This window comes from Geotrypetes seraphini, chromosome 18 (assembly GCF_902459505.1).
Source record: "Geotrypetes seraphini chromosome 18, aGeoSer1.1, whole genome shotgun sequence".
NCBI lineage: Eukaryota > Metazoa > Chordata > Amphibia > Gymnophiona > Dermophiidae > Geotrypetes > Geotrypetes seraphini.
The window spans coordinates 32,100,256-32,126,341 of NC_047101.1; the positions used below are offsets into that span (position 1 = coordinate 32,100,256).

At 41.3% G+C, this 26,086-nt stretch overlaps 1 protein-coding gene across 1 annotated transcript in view; it reads right to left on the minus strand.

Annotated features, from left to right (window-relative positions):
* Positions 1 to 26,086, minus strand: part of WWC1 (WW and C2 domain containing 1) — a 223,179-nt gene that overhangs the window by 21,142 nt on the left and 175,951 nt on the right. Inside the window, exons 11-16 of the mRNA XM_033927312.1 lie at positions 17,960 to 18,492; positions 14,422 to 14,530; positions 11,548 to 11,628; positions 11,044 to 11,130; positions 8,778 to 8,970; positions 3,812 to 3,964 (exon numbers count right to left, since the gene is read on the minus strand). Of these exons, the coding sequence (XP_033783203.1) occupies positions 3,812 to 3,964; positions 8,778 to 8,970; positions 11,044 to 11,130; positions 11,548 to 11,628; positions 14,422 to 14,530; positions 17,960 to 18,492 (1,156 nt within the window). The remainder of the gene's footprint in view (positions 1 to 3,811; positions 3,965 to 8,777; positions 8,971 to 11,043; positions 11,131 to 11,547; positions 11,629 to 14,421; positions 14,531 to 17,959; positions 18,493 to 26,086) is intronic.

The window sequence follows — 26,086 nt, forward strand, 5'->3', positions numbered from 1 at the left end:
CACAAGCATCTTCTACCTGCTGCTCACAGTGGCCTTGGCATTCTGATGTCACATCCTGGTCCCGTGACCAGGAAGTGACATCAGAAGGGAGATGAGGTTGGTATGAGCAGCAAGAGGAAGATGCTGCTTACTCTGGTGTATATTTAAAGAGGTATGCGGGGGTGGAGAAAAGGCGCCAACACCCCCAGCAAAGAAGACACCCAGGGCAGTCCGTGACCTGGCCCTCCCCCCTTACTATGCCACCACACTGACCACTAAGCTACTCCTTTCACTTGCATGCTGCTCTGTTAAGAATGGCCATAATACCTGAAGCTGTCACAAAGCCTGATAGCCACTGTCACTTTCACTTCTTAGGAGGGTGGAAGGGGGTCAGTAATAGAGAATGACACTGGGCCAAATTTTTCCCCATCCCCAAGGAAACTCATTTTCCCGTCCTGTCAAGTTCTTTTCCTCAAACAACCCCATTCCTGCAAGTTCCGTCCTCATCTGCACAAGCCTCAAACACTTTAAAATCATTAAGTAGCAACATTCTAGAGCTCAGATTGTGATGTCATAATGTCTCATTCTACCAATGCCTAAGCTCCGTCCTCATTGGCACAAGCTTCGAACACTTTGAAATTATAAGAAGCAACATTCTAGAGCTCAGATTGTGATGTCATAATGCCTCATTCCACCAATGCCTAAGCTCCGTCCTCATTGGCACAAGCTTCGAACACTTTGAAATTATAAGAAGCAACATTCTAGAGCTTAGATTGTGATGTCATAATGCCTCCTTCCACCAATGCCTAAGCTCCGTCCTCATCTGCACAAGCCTCAAACGGTTTCAAATCCTACGTAGCAACATTCTAGAGCTCAGATTGTGATGTCATAATGCCTCATTCCACCAATGCCTAAGCTCCGTCCTCATCTGCACAAGCCTCAAACACTTTAAAATCATAAGTGTTCAAGGCTTGTGCGGTTAAGGCAGAGCTTACAGGAATGGGGCAGGGACAGCGACAAAACTTGCAGGGACGGGGAAATTGAATTCCTGCGGGGATGGGGACAGATTTGTCTCTAGTCAGTAACCACAGGGAGATGAAGGAGAGTTCATGCCTTCATCCCTCTAGTGGTCAGCTTGCAATCACCTTTTTATATCCTGCCTGTGACTGAAACATGTCTAATAAAAACATTCTTCTTTGTTGCTTTGCCTGTTCCATTATCACTGAGAGACATCATAATTCTGGACCCAACCTAGTCCTGCCTAAAATACACCTCCAACCCCAATGACCGAGTCCCAACATCCGGGAAGCTTCATTATTCCATCCAAGACACCATTTTTGTTCAGTTGCCGAATGGTTCGGGTACCGGCAGAAGAAAGCTCTTCCAGAGATGCAAAACGATGTCCACGCATAGGTTGTTTCAACTTTGGAGAAAGGTCGAAATCTGGTGGATTCATGTCTGGACTGTAGGGAGCATGAGGTAACACTTCCCAGTCATATTCGTGTAGTTTTTTAATGACATTCCCTATATGCGGGCGAGTGTTGTCATGAATAATGAGTGACCCAGACAAGAGCAACTGAGGTCGGGTTTTGTGTATTTTTCTGCGCATTTTTTGCAAAAAATCACGATAAGACACTGCTGTGACACTTCTTCCACATGGAACTTTGTCTGTAATGATGATGCCTTCATGATCATAAGCAAAAATCATCATTTGTTTGACTTTTGATTGAGCTCATCAAAATATTTTTGGTCGTGGGGAAGATGGAGCTCTCCACTTGTCATTGAAAAACTACACGAATACGGCTGGGAGGTGTTACCTCATGCTCCCTGCAGTCCAGACTTTGACCTTTTTCCAAAGCTGAAACAACCTATGCATGGACATCGTTTTGCATCTCTGGAAGAGCTTTCTTCCGCCGGTATCCGAGCCATTCGGCAACTGAACAAAACGGTGTCTTGGATGGAATAATGAAGCTTCCCAGATGTTGGGACTTGGTCATTGCAAAGCAGGGAGACCATATTGAAGGATTGTAAAGAAATACTTGAAAAAAACCAACAAAAAACATGTAAATTTAAAAAAAAAAAGTGTATTATTTATGAAATGACCCTCGTAGAAGGTCTTAAGTCTAGTCTTGAATGAAAAACATTTTTCTTAGCACATGATTCCTGGAGTACTTTCAGTGCACATTTTACCATCAGTAGCAGAGCAGTCTAGGCGGGAGACAGCTGGTGCTGCAGAGCAAGGATTTCTTCTTTGCCCTGTTCAAAGTGCCCTGCTGCCCTCACTGCTGACATAAGTGCTACCCTCCCATGCCAAAGATTTTACCTTGCTCTTCTCTATCCAATCACCGAGTCATCAACTGCCTATAGCGCCAATGCTGGGCTTCGCTAGCATTCTACAAGGACACAAACGCCATGTAGGTATCCTGATAGAATAATGTTATCAGAGCCCCTAAATGGCGGTGCTCGGTTATAGAATTGATTCCAAGTACATGCCCACATGTAGAAGGAACACGAGCACCTATGTTGCCTTTTTTAAAATAAGTACCTTTTTGGACTTTTCAGAGGCATTCAGTGATAGAATTACCCCTTCCCCCATGCGTGCACACATATTCTACAGTATAAGACAGCACAGCTCTGCCTCTGTTCCAACCAAACTATGCCACCCCTTCAAATGCCGGCACACAGTTGCGTGTGTATTCACCCGCATGATTCTCTAAGAGCCATTTCCTGCATGTGGAAAAGGTATCATAAAATTACCCCCATATGAGTGAAACTGTTTAAAAAAGTGTAAAAAGCTAACATACAAATATAACTGAAGCCATGACCTGGCTGTTCATTTATGTGTGCAAAAGATACCGGCTATGGATGGCTTTTTGGAGTCTGTGTGACTGTCATAATCTGCGACTTCTCCTTCTTGCCACTAGAAGCTGCCACCCAGAGGCCCAATTACATAACATAATATAACAATCCACTTGTCTACCGCTATGCCTCTCAATTCTAAGTGGTTCACAAGAATCAAGGAAACTGTACCTGCACAGTGAACTACATTTATCAAACAAATGTGTCTTCAACATCTTTCTAAAAGCTTGATAAGAACTGGAACCTAATGCTAGCCTACTAAAGCTCTTGTCCCAGCATGCCGCTCAGAAGGCCAATATTCTCTGAAAATAGCGCTTATAAGTGCAACCTTTAACCGTGGGAAATGAAAATATAGAATTTTTACACAATAATGGTTTTCTATTTGTGAAATTGAAATGTTCTACTAAAGAGGCTGGCACCAAGCCATATAGTATTTTGTAACCAAAGCCAGCCATTTTGAAACGTATCCTTGATTCAACCGGGAACCAGTGCAGTATCTGATAGCATTTGGTTACGTGATCAATTTTTTTTCAACTTGAAAATTAATCGCACCACTGTATTCTGTATAAGCTGTAATCTTTTCAGATTCTTTTTAGGTAAAGCTAAGTAGATGATATAACAGTAATCCAGGCTTAGTCGGCCTGTTGTGGCCTTCCACTCCCTGGCAATGATTCAAGGTTACACTTTGCTTTCTTTATATCAATGTGTCTCAAACTGTGGGCCTCCTGAGATTTCACTGGGGAGGAGGAGAGGAGCCACAGGCCGTGCCTCTCATGGGCACCAGCACCTATCCTTCTCTCTGGCCCCGCCCACCTGGAAGGCCTTCACACACACGCGGACATTGACATGATGATGTCACGCATGCACACATTTCCAGGTGCCTCGATCCACGGCCACTACCTTTAGTGTGCCGCGGCTCGAGAAAATTTGCGGGACTCTGCGTTATATGCTCATGGTTAACGCTCTTTCCTACCCTGTTGTCTTGGCTGGTCACCTCCAAATAGCTGTCTCTCGGCTTCTTTTTCACAGTATTGCTCGGCATATATCGGTAGCTGAGGAGATTGTACCAACGGGTTGTATTCTCAGCAGACTTGCACACTTCGGCTAGGCTGATTTGAGCACCACCCTAGAACAGCAAATAGAATTTAGACATTGAAATTATTTTTGCACCATTTTCTGTCTTGTTATAAGCAGGCAATGTGCAAATTTACTGTTATGAAGTAGGAGGAAATGGTAGGGATAGCAGACGTCCAGATTTCCCCGGGGGTCCGGATGGCTTTTCAAAACCCGGCACTTTGGGGTTTGAAAAGCTTTTCTTCGGACAGGAGAGTATCCGCGCATGCGCGGATGTCCTGCCCAATGAGAGCAGGCAGCCGGGATTGGAGGCTTGATGGGGCGGGGATGGGTGGGACTGGGCGGGCCTGGGGGTGGGGCTAAGGGGGGGGGGTCTAGATTTTCCAGACGGAAAATCTGGTAACCCTAGGCAAAGGTATCCTGAAAGCTGTCTCAGCAATGCAACCACACAGGGCGCAAGTGAGACGAGGTGCAAAAACTGTTCCCATGAATCATCTCCCCTGTGGGGGGGCCTTGGAGAAGTGTTTGGGGTGGAAGCACTAGGGGGCATATCAAACAGGACATGATTTCAGCTTGAGATGCTCCAAAGGGGGGGGAAGTAGTTGTAAGTGAAGGCTTATAACACCATAACTGAGAGGAGATCAGTCGTCCTTAAGCTGGAAGCTGAGAACAGCAGAAAACATTTATAAATAGCAGAGAGGTCTAATGCAAATGGCTAGAATTCATACCTAAACCACAAAGACAAACTAGTCCACCATCAAGATAAACATCAAAAGTGGAGCAGGTATATAATTCTTAACAAAATATTGTAAATTCTTTTGAAATAAATCTAGAAAAAAATGTTACTATCACAACCTAAGTTGGCATAAACATTTCTCACAAATCCCTTAAAACAATTGTGAAAATCTTGGACAAAGGTGGATGGATTTGTCTTGTCAATCATCGGTCCACCACCTCCTCCAACAAGAGAATAAAGTAAGGACTTAGCTTGAAAAAGTGAAATCAGATCAATACATTTCTGATCACTCATCTCTGAATTCATACCTCAAATCTCAGATGGCCATAAACAAAGAACCAAAGTGCTGCCCCCCCCCCCCCCCAATAAAGCATCCCATAAAGTGATCAGGCTACAACCCCCCAAAACTAGAGGAAGTTGGCCTGACAGATAATTAATTTTAAAAAATATGCCCTCCCCCTAATATTTAGACTCCATGGAGAAAACACCAACTGGGTGCTGGCTCAAAAGGTTATGGCACCCTGAGCCAATTTTGATGTCTGCTCCCCTGCCTCTAAAGCTTAAGATTTCTTCCCTTCTTTTCAAACTCCTAGTCCAGCATTTCTCCTTTCTCCTTCCCCCAAGGCCCTCTAACTCAGTGGTCTCAAACTCGCGGCCTGAGGGCCACATGCATCCCGCCAGGTACTATTTTGAGGCCCTCGGTATGTTTATCAATCACAAAAGTAAAATAAAGCAGTTTCTTGATTATACAACTATGCGGTTCCGCATGAAAGACTACTTTGAACAATTGCAAGCCATGGAATCGAGGATGAAATACTCACATGGATTAAAAACTGGCTGGCAGATAGGAAACAGAGAGTGGAGGTAAATGGACAATACTCGGACTGGAAAAGCGTCATCAGTGGAGTGCCGCAGAGTTCAATGCTTGGACCTGTGCTCTTCAACATATTTATAAACGATCTGGAAATTGATACAAGTGAGGTGATTCAATTTGCAGACGATACCAAGTTATTCAGAGTATTGAAGATGCAAGAGGACTGCGAAGATCTGCAACGTGACATAAACACGCTCGAGAAATGGCCCGCAATATGGCAAATAAGGTTCAACGTGGATAAGTGTAAGGTGATACATGTCGGTAACAAAAATCTTTTACACGAATACAGGATGTCTGGGGTGTAACATAGTAGTAACATAGTAGTAGTGGTACTTGGAGAGACCCCCCAGGAAAGAGACTTGGGATTGCTGGTCGACAAGTCAATGAAACCGTTCGCGTGGTAGTGGCAAAAAGGGCAAACAGAATGCTAGGAATGATTAAGAAGTGGATCACAAACAGATTGGAGAAGGTTATCATGCCACTGTACCGGGCCATGGTATGCCTTCACCTGGAATACTGCGTTCAGCACTAGTCGCCATACATGAAGAAGGACATGGTACTGCTCCAAAGGGTTCAGAGAAGAGCAACTAAAATGGTTAAGGGGCTGGAGGAGTTGCCGTACAGTGAGAGATTAGCGAAATTGGGCCTCTTCTCCCTTGAAAAGAGGAGACTGAGAGGGGACATGATCAAAACATTCAAGATAATGAAGGGACTTAGTAGATAAAGACAGGATGTTCACCCTCTCCAAGGTAGAGAGAACGAGAGGGCACTCTCTAAAGTTAAAAGGGGATAGATTCTGTACAAAAGTAAGGAAGTTCTTTTTCACCCAAAGAGTAGTAGAAAACTGAAATGCTCTTCCGGAGGCTGTTATAGGGAACAACACCCTCCAGGGATTCAAGACAAAGTTAGACAAGTTCCTGCTGAACCGGATGGTACGCAGGTAGGGCTGGTCTCAGTTAGTCTTTGACCTAGGGGCCACCGCGGGAGCGGACTGCTGGGCACAATGAACCACTGGTCTGACCCAACAGTGGCAATTCTTATGTTCTTATAAAATCTTGTTTCCCTCCGAATATCACAGATAACATAGACATGTCTAAACAACATCGTTAATCATCCCTGTTATAATAGGGATAGAGCACAAATCCAATCAATTCAGAAATACAAGCAAACTTTAAATCATACATTGATGTCAGAAAAATTCTAGAAGGCGATTATCAACTGAAATATATGTTAGCAGGAAGGCATTGGCAAATAATTGAGTTTTCAGCATTTTCTTAAAATTCATTCTCCTCACGCAAGGCATCCCATAGTTCTACACCAGCCACAGATATCATTGATGCTCCAATCCTAGCATGCACAGTCGACATTCTCCCCTCCAAACTTAATTTCATCCCATTTACATCTCTAAGCTCTCTTCTCGGTTTATAGATCTCAAAGAATTCTTGTAAGATCTTTGGGGAAGCAGGATACAATGTCTGATGTATAATCGCAATAATCTTAAACTGAACTCTTTGTTGCAAAGGTAACCAGTGTAGTTTCTTCAACACAGGAGTTATATGGCTACTCCTAGGAGCCCCTGTGATTAATCTTGCAGTGGAGTTGATAAGCATTTGCAAAGCCCTCAACTTCCCTTATTATTAAGACTTAGCCAAAAGGAAAGATTTATAAACTATAAAGAATTTTACCTCATGCAAAATTGTCATTTCTCTGATAAGACCTTAACTATTTTTTCTGAGGCCCTCCAAGTACCTCCAGATCCAAAAGAGGCCCTGCAAAGGTGTGAGTTTGAGACCACTGCTCTAACTGGTTATCTCACTCATGAACCTGAGCACGTGAATACTCACATTTCATCACCACTTGAGAGCACAACTGTACAGAATACTGCTGCTTTTGCAGGTAACTGTATACTTATGCATATAAATGGAGGCAAGCCATCTAACACTAATCTGCAAGGGTGGGAGTTCAGTGGCATAGTACAGGTCTCCCTTCATATTCACAGGGGTTAGGGACAAAGCATTCCCGTTATGGAAACGGTTTCTAGTCCATCACTCATTTTGCTGGTAGTCTCCACACTACTGTGTGGCAGCGGTGGCCAAAAAAGCAAATAGGATGCTAGGCATTATTTTAAAAGGATGGTTAACAAGACTAAGAATGTCATAATGCCCTTGTATCACTCCAAGGCGCAACCTCATCTGGAGTATTGCATTCAATCCTGGTCTCCTTATCTCAAGAAAGATATAGTGGCGCTAGAAAAGGTTCAAAGAAAAGCAACCAAGATGGTAAAGGGGATGGAGCTCCTTTCGTATGAGGAAAGACTAAAACGGTTAGGGCTCTTCAGCATGGAAAAGAGATGGCTGAGGGGAGATATGATTGAAGTCTACAAAATCCTGAGTGGAGTAGAACGGGTACAAGTGGATCGATTTTTCACTCCGTCAAAAATTACAAAGACTAGGGGGACATTCGATGAAGTTACAGGGAAATACTTTAAAAACCAATTGGAGAAAAAAAATTTTTCACTCAGAGAATAGTTAAGATCTGGAATATGTTGCCAGAGGATGTGGTAAGAGCAGTTAATGTAACTGGTTTTAAAAAAGTTTTGGACAAGTTCCTGGAGGAAAGGTCCATAGTCTGCTGTTGAGACAGACATGGGGAAGCCACCTCTTGCTCTGGATCAGTGTCATGGAATGCTGCGTTTTTGCCAGGTACTTGTGACTTGGATTGGCCTCTGTGAAGACAGGATACAGGGCTAGATGGACCACTGGGCCGATCCAGTAAGACCATTCTTATGTTCTTTTGAAAGTGTGCACTTTTTCCAGATTGTTCACACGAGTGTGCACAACTGCACATGCACACACTTGTGAAAAAGTGTGTGCAGTCTTCTTGATTGTTCGCATGTGTACGTATTAGCATTCCCAAATAGTTCACACTCTTTTGACATCACTCCCATGAGAACTGAATGACAATTAAACCAAAGAAAAATAAAATTTACATTCCCAGAAATGACACAAAATGAAAATGCTCTGGCTGCATATTCCTAGCCCTTTCCTTCAAAGATGACAATGTCTTCATACTCTGCATTTACAACAGTGAGCATTTTCCATTGCGAATCTCAAGATTTTAACTTTCAGAAATCATAGTAATGCATTCTTTGCTTGTGACAATTCTCGTTACATTTCTCTTAGTAAAGAAGCAAATCTGAAGCACTTTTCTGGCTGTTTTGGACTTGAGAATATGAAATTAAATAATCTTCCTAACCAGGCATTCTTCATGGTGGGAGGAATTCACAGTGCAAATGTCCACTCGTAGAGTCTTTTGACGCAAAGCAGCATGAGAGATGGGAACCCAAAAAATTTCATTGTATACAAGATTGTCCATAGGGTCCGTGGATCTTGTCCGGAACAAGCAGGTTGTGCTCTCGGAACAGGGCAGAACGGCAAGACGAATATATCTAGAAAGAAAAGAATGTGACATTAGGATCTTACAATGCTGTTCTAAAAACAGAAAATGTTTTGTTTTCATGGGACATAAAAAGGTGTGCTCTTATTAAGCAGTGCTTTGTAGATAAGGACTCAGACCAAAGGTTCCCAAACTTGTCCTGAAGGAACCCCCCAGCAGGCAACGTTTCAGGATATCTACAATGACTATGCATCAGATAGATTTGCTTACCAAGAAGACAGTGTATGCAAATTTTCTCATGCTATTCATTTTGGATATCCTGAAATCCTGACTGGCTAGGGTTCTCCCAGGACAACTTTGGGAATCACTGGCTTAGACTCGTACAGACATTTTCATCTATGGACAGAGATGGCACGGATAGGCAAACCATGTGGAGGGCCATTTTCGATGTGCGTCTAAGTTCATCTTTGGATGTCCTGAGAAGTGCATCCAAAATTCGGATGCCAATTTTCAAAACCTCTAGACATCCATCTTTATTTTCAAATACTGTCTATTTGAACATCTTGGCCAGGAATTTTATGAACATGGGAGCTGTTACCATGGCGGCCGACGCTATAAACGCTAGCTCGGCTTTGTAAAGGAGGGGGTAATGTTATTATTTATCTGTTCTTGAATACATGTGTACTGTCCTATATTTCAATGGAGCTCCTTTCTATTGCATTTTAACTATTTTTTCATGTAAACTGCTTAGACCTTTTATTGGATATGGCAGTATAGCAAGATTTTAAACATATTGAGAAGTTTTATTTGTAACTAGGCCATAAGGGTCAACATCTGCTCTTTGAATTTTGAAGAACACGCCATTATTTGGGAAGTATATTCTTGTTTGGAGAGTACCTGAACCTAACCTCAAGTTTTTTTTATAATTAACAAGCCTATTAGGATTTGAACCAGAGTCATAATTTTGTTTAATGAGTCCTTTAATGATTGGTTTTGTATTTTTATTTTGTGTGAAGGCATTAATATATTGTCACAATGTTTAAAGTTTAGATTATATTTGATATGTTTAGACATAAACAGCCTCCCCTCCACCTCCCCCCCCCCCAAAAAAGGCAGGAGGGATGCCCACTCCCTCCTGCCATGAAGGTGTCCACTCCCCCTCCAGGCTTCCCTTGCCCCGTACCTTAAAAGTTGGGAGCAGGAAGTACTAAAAACACCTCCGGCTCCTCCTCCCTCGATGATGACACTGGGCCTTAGGCCCTCCCTGGTGCAACATGTGATGCACAGGGAGGATCTTAAGGCCCTGATTGGTTCAGGCGCCTCAGGCCCCTCTCTTGGGAGGGGACTGAGGCATCTGAGCCAATCAAGGACTTCCTTAGGAAGGAGCCTAGGGAAGTCCCTGATTGGCCAAAACAAATGGCCAATCAGGGACTTCCCTAGGCTCCTTCCTAAGGAAGTCTCTGATTGGCTCATGCTCCCAAGAGAGGGACCTGAGGTGCCTGAACCAATCAGGGCTTTAGGCTCCTCCCTATACATCACATGATACACCAGGGAGGGGCCTAAGGTCCAGCGTCATTGTCAAGGGAAGAGGAGCAGACGGTGTTTTCAGTACCTCCTGCTCCCAACTTTTAAGGTACAGGTCAGGGAGGCCTGGAGGGGGAGTAGACACCTTCATGGCAGGAGGGAGTGGGCATCCCTCCTGCATTTTGCCATGGGTCGGTGGGTGGACTGTGGGTCTGGGTGCCGGTGCATAGTGGGAGGGCACGCATGGGAGCTTTTTTTTTTTAATGGGACAGGTTGTTTTTAATAGAGCACAACATCTGTGCCATTAAAAACCAAAACCAAACCAGAAGCCCTAACAGCAGTGACAGGAAGCTGCTTTCCTGTCACTGCTGCTAGGGCTTTGCGCATGTGTCAGTTGCTCACTGAGTGATTGAATCGGTTGCGTTTGCATGCAAACTTGTTTGTGCATTGATCACTGTTAGGGAATCGGCCAAGAGCGATCCAGTCAGTGATATCGACTGAATTTTGTGCATCTAGGCCTATCATTTTGTGGTGATAGGGGGCTGGGCTGGTAAAACTGGAAATCCTTAAGAGACACTAATGTGGATATTTCCATACTCACACTTTCTGGTCTTGCTGTAACAGGAGACTACCAGAGTTGCTCAGCTGGATGACAAATATTGCAAAATGGCCATTTTTGTCATCATACCTTAAAAAAAAGAATATGTGTTATAATCTGGACTCCTAGACCCTCCCCCCTGGCCCGCCCAGTTCTACCCATCCCCGCCCCAGCCCGCTCCCCCCCCACCCGCGGCCTGCCCAACGGCGATTCAAAAGCCAGACAACGTGCCAGGTTTTGAAAAGCCGTCCGGGGAAATCCGGACATCACGGAACCTTAACTACAGGCCTCTTTGGGCAAAACTTGGCCAAGTTAAGCACAATGTTTACTTCTTGTGCTTTTGTTGTTGGATTCCAGTTTGGGATTTCTGTCCTCTCTTGTGGTGAAGCAGTGTGGAAGGGCACACTCCTCTTGTCTGTCCTGAATCTGCTTTCCTTTTTGTTGTGCTCATCCCTCTGGCCCCTGTCGTAAGCATTAAAATCAAGGAAAGGAAACATTTCTCCTTACTTCATGCCAATCTGGATCTTGGCAGTCCCAGCCACTTCTGATTCATCCCCTTCCCATGCTGCATTTCCAGATAGACGGGACCTGGAAAAAAAAACAAAACCAGGAAGAAAAATAAAGCTAATTATTTCTTCAGCACACCTGAAAAGCTCTGTGGGATTTTCAGATATTCACTTTAACAAAGACGCCTCACTGCTGGATGACTTGAGGCTTCTGAATAGGAGATGGAAGAACGTGACATATAAGGCACCTAGAAAGAAGGCAGGTGGAGAAATAGGAAAATCGGTGGGAAATAGGTGTTACGGCAGGGACAAAAAATGGGACAAACAGAGGCTGATCTGACAAGTTAGGAGAAAAGGAACTCTCTGAGCAGTTGCGTAGCCAGTACTCTTAAATTCCAATAACTACCTCCTCTTTATCCCTTATCATGCTCTCTACCTAGGGGAGGGGGAGGGGAAGGGGAAAAGCGATGTTATTCTGTTGTAAAAGTGGAGGAATAGTTTGGAGAACAAGAACGAGAGGGCACTCTCTAACGTTAAAAGGGGATAGGTTCCGTACAAACGTAAGGAAGTTCTTCTTCACCCAGAGAGTGGTAGAAATCTGGAACACTCTTCCGGAGGTTGTTATAAGGGAAAACACCCTCCAGGGATTCAAGAAAAGGTTAGATAAGTTCCTGTTGGACCAGAACGTACCTGCTAGACTCAAATAGGGCACTGGTCAAAGGCCGCCGCGTGAGCGGACTGCTGGGCACGATGGACCACTGGTCTGATCCAGCAGTGGCAATTCTTATGCTCTTATGTTCTAGGGTTACCATGTGTCCGGATTTATCTGGATATGTCCTCTTTTTCTTTTCTAAAACCCAGCAGTTTATCCGGGTTTTGGACAGCCTAATTTAAAAAAAAAAAAATCTTCCAGCGGGCAGCGGGGATCACTCGTGGATGGGAGCCACATAAATCGTGGTCCCGCCATGGGTATCTGTGGTCAGGGACAAGAGCTCCTGTTGCGAGCCGCTGTAGGCTAATTTGGCGCTGGCTGGAAGTTGCAGGAAAAGCCCCAGAACTGCTTGAGCTCGGGGCTTACATGGGAAAAAGCGCTGCACAAATTTATGTGCACACCTTTCCTGCGCTGATTTTCAGAAGTGAAAACCTGAAAGCTACCCACAGGCTTTGCATGTACATGCACAGTTTGGAAGCCGGCTCTGGAGTCACTCAGGCCTCAGGAGAGGCTTATAAAGAAGCCAAGGAGCAAAATCGATCATAGAGAGCCATGCTCGGAGCCCCTCAGTAGTACAGTGCAGTGCCGTGTAGGACACGGGCAATGTAGCTAATCAGTATTGGCCTTTACACTTTTAGTTCTGAGTATTTTAGACTATTGTAACGTATATTTGACAAGTACTATGAAAAATTTGGCTAGGCTGACATTGATTCAAAATACGGCAATAAGAATGATCTATGGCCTGAGGAAGTACGACCATGTAACTCCTTATTATTGTGAGCTGCACTGGCTCCCAGTGGAGGCCCGGGTGATTTTTAAGTTGGAATGCTTATATTACAAAGTCTCCTTTGCTGTTGCCCCTTTCTATCTTGTTGATAGATTTGTTATCATGACACACAAGAACAGTAGAAAATCCCATGCCCTATTTACGTTCCCTTCGGCTAAAGGCTGTAAAAGTAAGAAACATCATGGGTATTGTCTTTCCTATCAAGCAGCTCGTTTCGACAAAAAATTTTTGCCTATTATTGACCAGATCAACATCTGGTCTTACAAACATTACAGAAAATTATTGAAGACTTATTTTTTTCAAATTTTTGAGTAATTAATTCTTTGTGTATTATATCATCTCTGTATACTCTCATAGTATAATGTTTTGTTAACCTCATTGAACTGAGTCTAGAAATTCGTTATTATGTTATGTTATAATATCAGTACTAATTAGCACCAATTAGAATGTACACGCACAATTTTTTAGGCGTTTTCTGTAAAGAGGTGCGTGGATTTACACCAGATTTTAGTTACACCTAGATTTAGTCATGGGTCCCGGCATTAAACACTACTCTATAAACCTCACCTATCTGTAGGTTCAGTTTTTAGAATAACAACAAACATTTTTTCCCACACTGATTTTTTTGGGGCGCTGTATCTAGAATTTCCTTCATAGGGGGCCATTTTCTATAGATTGCCTAAAGTTAGGCGCACTCAGCACGAATTCTATATTGGCAGCTGTGCACGAAGCTGCCATTATAAAATACATTTATGTGCCTAACTGTAGTCGTGAGCGCTTACGTTAGCTCGATGACTGGCGCAAATGCTCACACCTTAATGTAGGCAGTTAGGAGCATAAATGCTAGCATTGTGTATCCCACAGGTATAACCTAGGGCTACCATATGTCCAGATTTACCTGGACTGTCCTCTTTTTAGAATACCGTCTAGGTGTCCGGGTGCTTTTGGCAAAACCTGGCAGTTTGTCCACGTTTAGGAGCTTGGGGGGCCACATCTGGAGGGTGTCCAATCATGCGGGCATGCTTGTGATGTCATCGCATTGCATCTGTACATGCTCAGAGGCCCTCACTGAAGGAGAGGAGAAGAAGTTTGTGCGGAGCTGGGACAGAACAGGGCAGGGCTTGGGCGGAATGGCGTGGGACTGGGGAGGGGCCACGTCTCCTTTTTTTGCATGAACAAACATGGTAACCCTAGTGTAACCACCTAACACACCCCTGGCCACTCATGCCCCTCCCAAGTCCAGCCACCCCTCCACCCCCACCCTGAAGTTGTGCACCCAGAAATTTGAGTATACAACTTACAGAATTGTCTTTATTTTAACAGCAGATATTCTATGAAATATGCATCAATGGCACTTATCTAATAGCAAAGCATACCTCTGCATAGATGCTTCGTATACACCGCTGTCACCTGCTACAGATTCATCTGACACTGCAGCCGACACACACGACACTTTCAGAGCTGCCCCTCTGAGGCTGTTCAGACCTGGTAGAAGAAACAAAGGCATGGAAGGGGAAATTTTGCATGAAAAAAAGGAAATCCTAAAGTTAAAGAGAGGAAAGTGTAGAGGAAACATGAAAAAAAAAAAAAAAAAAGCTGGATTTTTGAAAGTCCGTCCGGGAGCCCGGACAGGCCTCTAAAAAGAGGACTTGTCTGGTAACCCTTCTTTCCTGCAAACTCTGCCTTAACCACAAAAGCCTCAAACACTTATTTTAAAATTTTTTTGAAGCTTGTGCAGATGAGGACAGAGTTTGCAGGAATGGGGCAAGGGCAGAGATTCAGATCCCCCGCCATTGCTCCTGGGTCCCTGGCCAATTCCAATGCAAAGGGACTAAGATGGAAACATCTTCTTAACCACTGAAAGTAAGGTCTCTGACTAGTACAATCTCTGACCCTGAAGCCTCAGAGCCTAGAAAGATGCAAGGCTCTTTCAAGGGAGCTCAGGTACCTTGTCAGGGGCCTTGTCTCCCATTACTGCCTGCTGGGGAGCAAAAGAGGTACTACAAAATCCAGTAGGAGATATCCCTCTGGGGAGAAACAGCTCAACTCGAAGAACTGTAATTAAGAAAACTTGGAGGGAGGATTCCGAGGTATAATTCTTGTTATTCTTATTTGCTTAAACCTACTGGCATATACCTATTTCTAGTAAATAATTACTTTGAAGCATTGTCCTAGTTATTTGAACTGTTAAAGTAAACCCTTCACAGTTTGGAAGACATCTTCCAAACGTTGACTGTTTTATTGACTGTGAGATAAATGCTGAAAGAATGGATTAGAGTGCCAGATGGGCCTCTTAGCTCTGCCAGTTCCAGCTCTGACACCAAACCAGTCCCAAAATGGTACTCTGCCAAACAAGAGCTCTACACTGCTAAGGGAAGGGGGAGAGTTGTTGGTAACGGGTACAAGAAACAAGGGAAGGCTTGGGTTCAGTCATGGAGATCTTAGAGGGAAGAATACACAGAAGTGAGCATAATGGTAGTACTACAGCATTAGGTTTTAAGAGGCCTGGAATAATTTGCATACAGCAGCCATGTTACAACTAACGCCAATGTGTACAGCTCTGCCAGATGATTGAATAATAGCCTCACCAATTATTGTGGTTGTCTAGGTTACTATACGAGGGGGCCTGGGCATTTGATCAAGCTAGGCCTGGGGGGTCTTGTAAGAACCAAAGAGGAAGATGTGGAGTTACCTACCAATGGAGAAAGTAGATTTTATCACTTTAACAGCATTTAAACACGCTTGGGACAGATACCGGTAGTTATTTTGTGAAAATATATAATCTGCTCCTTCTCTCAGCTGAGCAGAGTAAATCAAGACAATAATACAAAATCTGAAACAAACAACTAAACAACATAACATAACGGGCAGTGGCTGGAACATGGTTGAAAAGTTGAGCAAAAGAAATAGTGTGGTGAGCTGGTGTTTTAAGCATGACAATGTGCACACATACCTTTATTCAGCATTCTGTGAAGCATTTGCAAAAATACTTTGGAGGCAATATTCAGCCCATGGCACTCAGGCCCATATTCTAGAACCGGCGCCTAACTTAATTGGCAAAGCCATTTGAAAACTATTTAAAACTCCTTAAAAAAATGTAGGCGCCTAGAAAACCAGCACCTTCATTGCATCTTAGAACACCTAAGGTCAAAATAGGTATGGTTAATGCCAAAAATTACCTTAGGCGTTCTAAGGTACCTCTGTAGACGCAATTCTCATCAAAGGTAAGTGCCGGAAATGTAGGTCTTTAAAATCTTGGCCTACATTTCTGATGCCTACCTTTGATAAAAACCGCGATTCTGTAAACGGTATCATTGCATGATTGACATGAGATTGGCAGCCATTTTGTAGGCACCAGCTGATAACAGCATCACTGACTGAAACCAAACGCTAACCCCCCTTCAAAAGTAGGAATTCATCCAAAACCACTGCCCTTCCCCTCCCCCCCCAAAAAAAAATTGATGCTAATAATATGAAGGATCTTCAGACTGCAGCAAAAATCATGCCGAAGCAATATATTTCACTGCTCCTCTTTGTCAATCATTGGATCCATATAAAGTTCCAAACTTTCAGCCTGTGAACATATTTAATGCTTTAATTCAATGTACCATCTTTAATAAGTCCAGGATCCCATCTACATTCTATCATTCAATAAACAGTACGTCACTAGTATTCCCACCTCATAAATAAAAATAATGCAATAGGAAGGCCAATTATCTCAATAAATATTACTCAGTCTTCCAACTTGGCACTAGTTTTATTGTCAAACTGTGCCAGGGATTAGTGTTTCCGCCATGGCTCACATTATTAATATCATTTGTTTTTCTGAGTAGGAAGTGGTTTGTGATGTTTTGCTGTTAAATTGAAACTGGATGAATATCCGATTTTAACATGACCTGGAAGCGTCATCCAGTTAGTGGCCATTTCACACTGCTAACCAGATAACAGAATATGGCTGCTAACTGGATAAACCCCAGCTCTACCCACGGGCCACCCCAGTCCTATCCAGATAGTCAGAGGGGATATTCCATAGCACCAGCTGGTTAGTACCACTGACTATCCCACACACTGCCACTTCTCCAGTTATAAGTGTCTGATTAGATGTTTAATTTGGCTGTGAAGAACTAAGGCCAGGCCCAGGTAGACGTGTATTTGTCCTGTGCTTAAGACTTTGGATCACATTGATTCTCACTGCAGCAGCAGCAGCCAAAGGTGGAAATCAGAGGATCTGGTAGGGTCCCTGTGCCAGCGTAATCTACGGGAGGGGCAATATCATTCCTTATTTTATCACTTTCAATATGGAAACAATTTATAGTTAAGGAAATATTTATGATTAAAAAACTAAGACAAAAATTGAAGATGTTCTGTTCTTCTTACTGGAAAACTGAGGAACCAAATGAAGACTTGCGCTTTACTTAGGGTTACCAGATGTCAGAGAAAACCCAGACATATCCTCTTCTTAGAGGACTGTCTGGGTGCCCAGACGGACTTTCCAAAACCCAGCAGTTTGTCCGGGTTTTGGAAAACTCTGGCCATGTCTGGAGAGCCTCTGAGCAAGTGTGGATGATGTCATACGTGTCTGCGCATGCTCGGAGGCCCTCAGATGTAGAAGAAAAATGAAGTTGCTTGGGGTGGGGCTAGGGGTGGAACACGGTGGGGCTAGAGGTGTGGTGGGGCATTGCCGAGGCAGAACAAGGCGGGGCTAGGGGCGGAACAGGGTATGGCCATGCATCTGGGATTTTACATTTAAAAATATGGTAATCCTAGCATTACTGAGCTTTTCCCCTTTATGTCAATATCCATCTAAGTGTGTCCCCATTCAGATATAGCTCAGTACCTACATTAACCTAACAAATTTAAATGGCAACATTAATCACAGTACTACAAAGAGGAGTTCTGGAAGGCGTTTCATACCTTGGCCTAGAATTTTATCCTCAGCCTCTGTCCCTTCCAGCCTGAAGCCGTCTGTTCCAGCATTCAGTCTGAGGTCACCAAAACTCATGTTCAGTTCGCTGTCATCAAAGTCCATATGGCTTAGGAAGGCATCTCCAGTCAAAAAAGGGTCAATCACAAGTGGGGAACAAGGTGGAGAAGGGGACGATAACGAAGACCTTGGGGACAGGGATGTCATAGACTTCGGCGTACCAGATAAAGACCTCAGAAGCTGAATCCGATTGGTGGTGTCTGTTCTCTGAAGTTTTGCCACCTCATTCTCATGAATGGTAGTTATGCAGCCAGAAGGCCGGAAGCCGATGGTTCCCTCCTGCAGTAAGAAGTCTATTTTGTTCTGGTACTCTGAGTCCAGCTGTTCCAATTGATCATAATAGAGATCTGTAAAACTGGCAGATGTGGAGGAATCTTGACTGGATGTTGCAAGCGAACCCCTGCTAGAAGTTAGGGACCCAGGACTGCTCCCTGACGACAGAGAGAGCATACTGGAGGAGATACTGTAGAGATCAAAAATAGGACATCAGGATTTGAAAACCAGACCTACTGCACAGAATTCAGGTCTAAAGAGTTTTCCGATATATGAATGTCTAATACTGTTTTCTAATACATGAATGTCACACAACACATAATATTAGGGGTGTGCATTTGTTCAGAATTTTGTTTTATTTTTTTGCCCCAAATTTTGTGTACACTTTTTCTGAAAGAGAGCTAGTTACTAATGATAAACCAAAACCAAATGAAAATTCTCTTAAATGACCCAGGAAACTAAAGAAAATGAAAAGTGTTGGGCTGTACACCCCTCGATTGTGAAATAAAGTACTCTGCAAGAGGGAAGTGGTGCAGACTGTGACCATTTCCACAGAAATTGCTGAACAGCTTATAATGGTACCAACTGGTCGCCAGTGAAAATCCCCAGCTCTGTAGCAGACCACAGTTTGCAAGGGTGAGTACCAAACCATACCTTTTTTTTCTTTCCAATTCTTTATTCATTTTCATATCTCATAACAAGTATACAATAATCATTCAATATTCATACAATTCACTTGTATACTTCATATAATATTAAATCTTATATTATCCCCCCTCCCCCCTTCCCTTCCACACATATCAACATTTTATTTGAATCTCACACATTATACCCTCCCAATCCCATATCATATTATTCTTCTATTAAAAAAAGTGTCTAATCATTCGAATATTCAATCAATGGCCCCCAAATTTTTTTAAACTTGTTATAATTTCCTTTTTGCATAGCAAGAATTCGTTCCATTTTATAAATATAACATATAGAATTCCACCAAAAAGTATAGTTAAGTCTTGTATAATCTTTCCAATTTCTAGTTATATTCTGAATGGCAACTCCTGTCATAATCATTAGTAATTTATTATTATTTGCTGAAATTTGACTCTTTGCTCTCATCATTGTTCCAAACAAAATTGTATCATATGACATAGCAACTGGATTTTCTAGAAAATAATTAATTTGAGACCAAATTGACTTCCAGAAGGCGTTAATACAAGGACAATAAAAAATTAGATGATCCAAAGTCCCTGCTTCTAGATTACAGTGCCAACATTTATTAGATCTAGAGCTATCAAACTTTTGTAAACGTACTGGGTTCAAAAGAGCTCTATGCAACAAAAAGAACCAAGTCTGTCTCATAGATGCTGACACTGTACATCTAATTCTCCAAGACCAAATTCGTGGCCATTGAGAAGCAGAAATTTGATGCTTAATCTCAATGCTCCAAATGTCTCTTAGACCCGTTTTTTGTTTTTTATTTGTAAAACCATATATCAATTTATACCACTTAACGGCTTGGTGACCCAAGAAATCCGCCTGGAAACATAGGATTTCCAAACTATATTGAGTATCAAGATCTTTCCATTCAGGGAACCCCTCCTGAATAGCCTGCTTCAGCTGCAACCATTTAAAACTTTGTGACTTAGTAAAACCATATTTATGTTGCAGCTGTGAAAAACTAAGCAGCTTACCATTTGAAATAACATCATTTAAAGTTCTTATTCCTGCAATGATCCATTGTTTCCAGAGAATTTTATGACCGCCTATTTTAATCTTGGAGTTTAGCCAAATGGATTGATTTAATGATTTAAAAATTGGAATAGGTGATAATTTAGTAACATATCTCAAAGTCTTCCAAGTATCAATCAAAATTCTATTCCCTTTGTATCTATTAGGCATTGGTATACTCAAAAGATGAACCAAATGTATAGGAAACATGAGTCGCCATTCTAAATACAACCAGTCTGGGACATTCTCCATGAGCTCTGGAAGGACCCAATACATACCCTGTCTTAAAATATAGGCTTGATGGTACTTATAAAAATTTGGAAAATTTACCCCCCCCTTCCACAATTGTTTTTTGTAACTTTACTAAAGCAATTCTAGGTCTTTTCCCCAACCAAATAAATTTTGTAAGAATACCATTCAACTTTTTATAAAATGACCCCTGAAAAAAAACTGGTATCATACTCATTTGATAACAAACCACAGGCAATATCATCATTTTAATTGTTTGAACTCTCCCCCACCAAGATAAATATAAAGGATTCCATTGCTCACACATTTCCGTTACTTTCTTTAATAAAAGTTTTTCATTTTCCTTTACTGTATCCTCAATAGTACTTTTGATATTGATTCCTAAATATTTTAATCCATCTTCTTTCCAAACAAATGTAAATGAATCAAATAATCCTTTGGTACAATGTACATTAAGTGGTAGCACTTCTGATTTGCTCCAATTAATCTTGTACTCAGAAAACTTTCCAAATTTTTCAATCAGTTCAAGCAAACATGGAATAGTAGTCTCTGGTTTCCTCAAATAAAGCAGAATATCATCCGCATAAGCGGAGAGCTTATCTTCCCAACTTAAAAACGGAATTCCTTGTATCTCCTTTGCCTGATTAATAGCTATCAACAAGGGTTCCAGAACAACATCAAAAAGCAAAGGAGACAAAGGACAACCTTGTCTAACCCCCCTCTGTAAACTAAATCTATCCGATAAATTATTATTAATATATAGCCTAGCACCAGGGGAGCTATACAATGTCTGAATCATTTGAATAAAACCAGTCCCTATACCAAACCATTCTGATGCTTGATACATAAAAGACCATTCAACTCTGTCAAAGGCTTTTTCTGCATCCAAAGAAATTAAGAATGCCGGATCCTGAATATCTTTTGTTAAATTTAAAGTATGAAAAGCCAGTCTGGTATTATTGGAAGAATGTCTTCTTGCAACGAATCCTGTTTGGTGAGTATCAATAATAAAAGGGAGAGCTTTGGCCAATCTTAATGCCAAAACTTTGGCTAAAAGTTTACCATCTACATTAATTAATGAAATAGGCCTGTAGTTTGATACCAAAGTATGATCTTTGTTTGGTTTTGGTAAGACAATAATTAATGAATCTGCCATAGTACCTGATATACAACTTTTATTCAGTTGGTATTGATATAATTTTAACAAATAGGGTAACAAAGTATTTTGAAATAATTTATAGAACTCTACCGTATATCCATCACCACCTGGAGCGGATCCAACTTTAAGAGACTTCAATGCTGTTTCTAACTCTTTTAAAGATATAGGTTCTTCTAAACTTCCTTTTATATGTTCAGGAATTTGAGGCCCCTTAAGTGAACTTAAAAATTCCAATCCATCCTTTTCTCTATCTCTGTAAGATTCAGAAGAATACAAGTCTTTATAAAAACTAAAAAATTGTTTTAGAATCTGATCAATTTTATTATGTGATTTTCCATTTTTATCTTTTATTACAACAATTTTTGTTCTTCTTTTCCTTGCTTTAAGATAATTTGCTAGCATCCTACCCGCCTTATTTGAATTTCCATAGTATTGAGTTTGTTGAGAAAATAAATCATTCCTTACAAATTTAGAGGATAACTCATTATATTTAACTTTTGCTTTTAATAATAATTGCAAAGTATTCCACTCCCATCTATTAATTAAATTACTTTCCAATACTTTAATTTCCTTTTCCAAATCAACAAATTGTTTCGTAAACTTTTTCCTAACGTATGCTGAATATGAAATAATATTACCTCTCATGGTTGCTTTAAACGCATCCCATAATACTTCCATATTTATATCATTAGTATCATTAATTTGGAAGAATTCAATCATTTTTATTTTAAAATCTTCAGTAAAATTTGAATCTACTACCAAAGAATTATCAAATCTCCAAACCGGCTTAGAATAATCCTTTTCACCATCCTTAACTCAATCCATACAGCACCATGATCAGATAAGAGAATAGGATCTATAATAGCTCTTATTACATTTTTCACTAAATTATTTGAAACAAAAATATAATCAATTCTTGAAAAAGAATTATGGACCTGTGAACAAAAAGAAAATTCCCGATCATTAAAATGAAGAATATGCCATATATCTATTAAATCACAAGATTTTACCAAATTATCTAGCCCTAATGATTTCATAACTCTACTTGGATTTTTATCCATAATTGAATCCATTACAGCATTGAAATCTCCAGCCACCACTAAATTAGAAGCAGCCAGTGGCATTAAAATTTGTAGTAGGTTCTTAAAAAACTCCATCTGATTCGTATTAGGAGCGTAGATGTTAAATAAGTCCAGGGTATTATTTTCCATGCTCATTTCAATATGCACCCACCTTCCTAATGGATCCATTTCTACCATCTTAAAATCAGCTGTACATTTTTTTATTAATTAAAATGGCCACTCCAGCCTTTTTCCCATTTGCTGGAGCAAAAAATACTTTTGAAATCCATCCCCCTTCCAGCTTTCTAGATTCTATTGTGGACAGATGGGTCTCTTGGATGAAATATACATCCGCCTGTTGCTTTTTAAGGAAATTTAACATTTTTTTCCTTTTAATTTGGTGATTCAGGCCATTGACATTTAAAGAGTAGAATCTAGTCTCCATCTTTCAACTCAATAAAATTCCAGCATTGACACTCCAGTTTATATAAATGAAATTGATTAGACACCATCCTTCCCATAACATCCATAAAATATAAGAATATGATATAATATCCCCTACTACACAGATATTCTTTCCCCTTACTCTTAAATATCCCCCTCCCCATATCCCTCCCACCCCTCCCTTCATTATGGATAAACTTGAACCACACATAGGATATGCAACCACTTCCACCCCCCAGGCATTTATACATTGTCTCCCACATATAAATGTACTTTTTCCCATCTTATATCTTACTACCATGACATATTTTAAATATTAACATAACCATTTATTTCATTATTTTTCCATACTTTTATATAACCCAATTTCCAAAATGGTCAAATACCACCTTTACCTTTTTATCAATTCTCTTTTAAATCTTTTAAGTTCCCCCATATTCAATATTAATAAATGAACATTTCAAAACTTTACATATTTTATAAATCCTCCTTAAGTTCATCTCATATTCCTCCCTCCTCCCACTTTCACAGCATAATATCTATATTTCCTTTAATTTATTTATGAATATGCTTCTTTAAATATATTTATATTAGAGTTCTAAACCATTTCATTCAATTTCATATTCACTACATACATACATAAAAGAAGAAATGTAACATTTTCATAAATCCTTAGCATTCCATCCATTCTATTCCAGTCTTACTTTTATATTCCACTCCTATTAATATATTTCTGACTTCTAAACATTTTCTTCCTTACATAGTCATTGGTTCAGAGTTATTCAGAAAGTCTTTCAACTTCCCTGGATCCTCAAAATATAGTGATTTACTCCCATAGGAAATCCTCATTTTTGCAGGGAAATATAAACCGTACTTATATCCTTTCTCTTTAAGCTGTGATCTTAATTGAAGGAACTGCTGCCTCAGTGCTGCTGTATTCTTTGCAAAGTCAGGCAAAAATAATAATTTTGATCCTTTATATGTCAAATTTTTGTCTGCTTTTGCCAACTTCAGTATTTCAAAGGCTTGCTGAAACCTTAACAGTTTAAAGATCAGCGGTCTGGGCTTTGACTGACTTTCTGACCGTTGGAAGGGAATTCTGTGTGCCCTTTCAATTTCAAGAGGTTGTTTTGAGTTCAGCTGAAAAAGTTTTGGTATTAAAGTCTCCAGAAACTTTATGGGATTATCTCCTTCCAATTTTTCCGCCAGCCCAATTATTTTTATGTTCTTCCGACGTCCACGATTCTCATAATTTTCCAGTTGTTTTTGCATCTCTGAAATGATTTTTCTTTCAGATTTAAACTGAACCTCTGTTAGTTCCAACTGTTCCATTTTTTTTTCCAGTGTTGTCACTCTCTGGTTTGCCAATTCCAACTGCTTTATTTATGTTGACAACCTCTTCCTTTACTTCCTGTATGTAATCTGTGTTCTTTTGTAGCATCTGCTGTATTTTTTCCAGCGCTATCATCACTTCTTTTTTATCAATTTCTTCCTCATCCGGGAGTGCAGTCTTTGCCGGCGTCACATGATCATGCTTGACACGCTTAGCAGTGCCCACAAAAGCCGTCTCAAGTTTCGTCTGCCTTGAAGTTGCCATCCTCTGACTTTATAGTAAGTTCTTTTGATACAAGAAACTTTATTTTACAGCAAATTCTTCAGAATTAGTGCCTGGGGGAGCAGAGCAATGTGATCACACCTCCATCTTGTGCGTGTTCCAAGCCACGCCCCCTACCAAACCATACCTAATGGCTGCATGGGAAGCCATTCAGAAGTAGGCCAAAATTGCTCTGTACTACCACAGTATGGTGGAAAGAGCCACAGATGAGTCCAAGAGTCCACTTTTTGGCCACGATAAAATGAGTCGATATATAAATCATGGTTTAATAACTTAAATACACAATATAAATGATAACAGTGCTCAGGCCCACAACCAACTAATGTGAACTAAAGTGGCTGCCCAATAGGACCATCATCGCAAGATGAAATAAAATAAGACACTTATCTGGATAGGCTCAGCAGTTAGGTGCTGGTCACATGTTGTGGCAGCTGATAGAAACCTATAGTGACTTAAAACAAACCCCTGAAGCTGAATTGATCAAGGCTCCCCCCCCCTCCCGACTCGAGTTTCACTGATTACTGCTTCCTCAGGAGAGGAAACTCAATTCAGTTTCAGTACACTCGAAGCCAAACGGCTCATGCTATGCTAATCCTCCTGCTGTGCACGCATCCCCTTCCCTTCCCCCGTACCGTTTTCATTTTCCCAATGCGAGCAGCATTACAAGCTTGCTGCCCGCGTCGTGTTGGCTCTCCCTCTGACGTAATTTCCTAGGCGCGGGACCCGGAAGTGACGTCATAGAGAGCCGACACCGATGCGAGCAGCAAATTCATGACACTGCTCATGCCAGGAAAAATAAAGAGGAAGGGGTGGGGGTGGTGGAGAGAAGGACAGGTGCTGCCCCCCCCCAAGAATATATATATATACTAGCTGATGCCCCGGCGTTGCACGGGTATTTAATTATAGCAATAACACTGTAAATGGATTTAAATAAAGATACTTTATAGTGGTGAATGAAATAATGTTGTTACAGCTTTATAAAAAGTAAAATATTCAAAGTATAATGTGAAATATTTGACAAAATGAATACAATTCAACTAACACAAAAATTGATTATAAACAACATTTTTAGTTTCACCTCCAGGAGCAAGAACATATACATTCTTGGGTGAACCCACCCTTCCCATGTGTGCAGGTGGGCCGCGAGACCCCCAGAACATATCACCCCAGGTAGTAAGGGATCTGCATACCAAGTTTCGTTCAAATCGGTCCCACAACTTCTTACATTTTTTCCATTGACTTGAATGGGTGAAATCTGATTTTCTGTTTATAGCTCCACCCACGTGTGCAAGTGGGCCGCGAGACCCCCAGAACATATCACCCCAGGTAGTGAGGGATCTGCATACCAAGTTTCGTTCAAATCGGTCCCACAGCTTCTTACATTTTTTCCATTGACTTGAATGGGTGAAATCTGATTTTCTGTTTGTAGCTCCGCCCACGTGTGCAGGTGGGCCGCGAGACCCCCAGAACATATCACCCCAGGTAGTGAGGGATCTGCATACCAAGTTTCGTTCAAATCGGTCCCACAGCT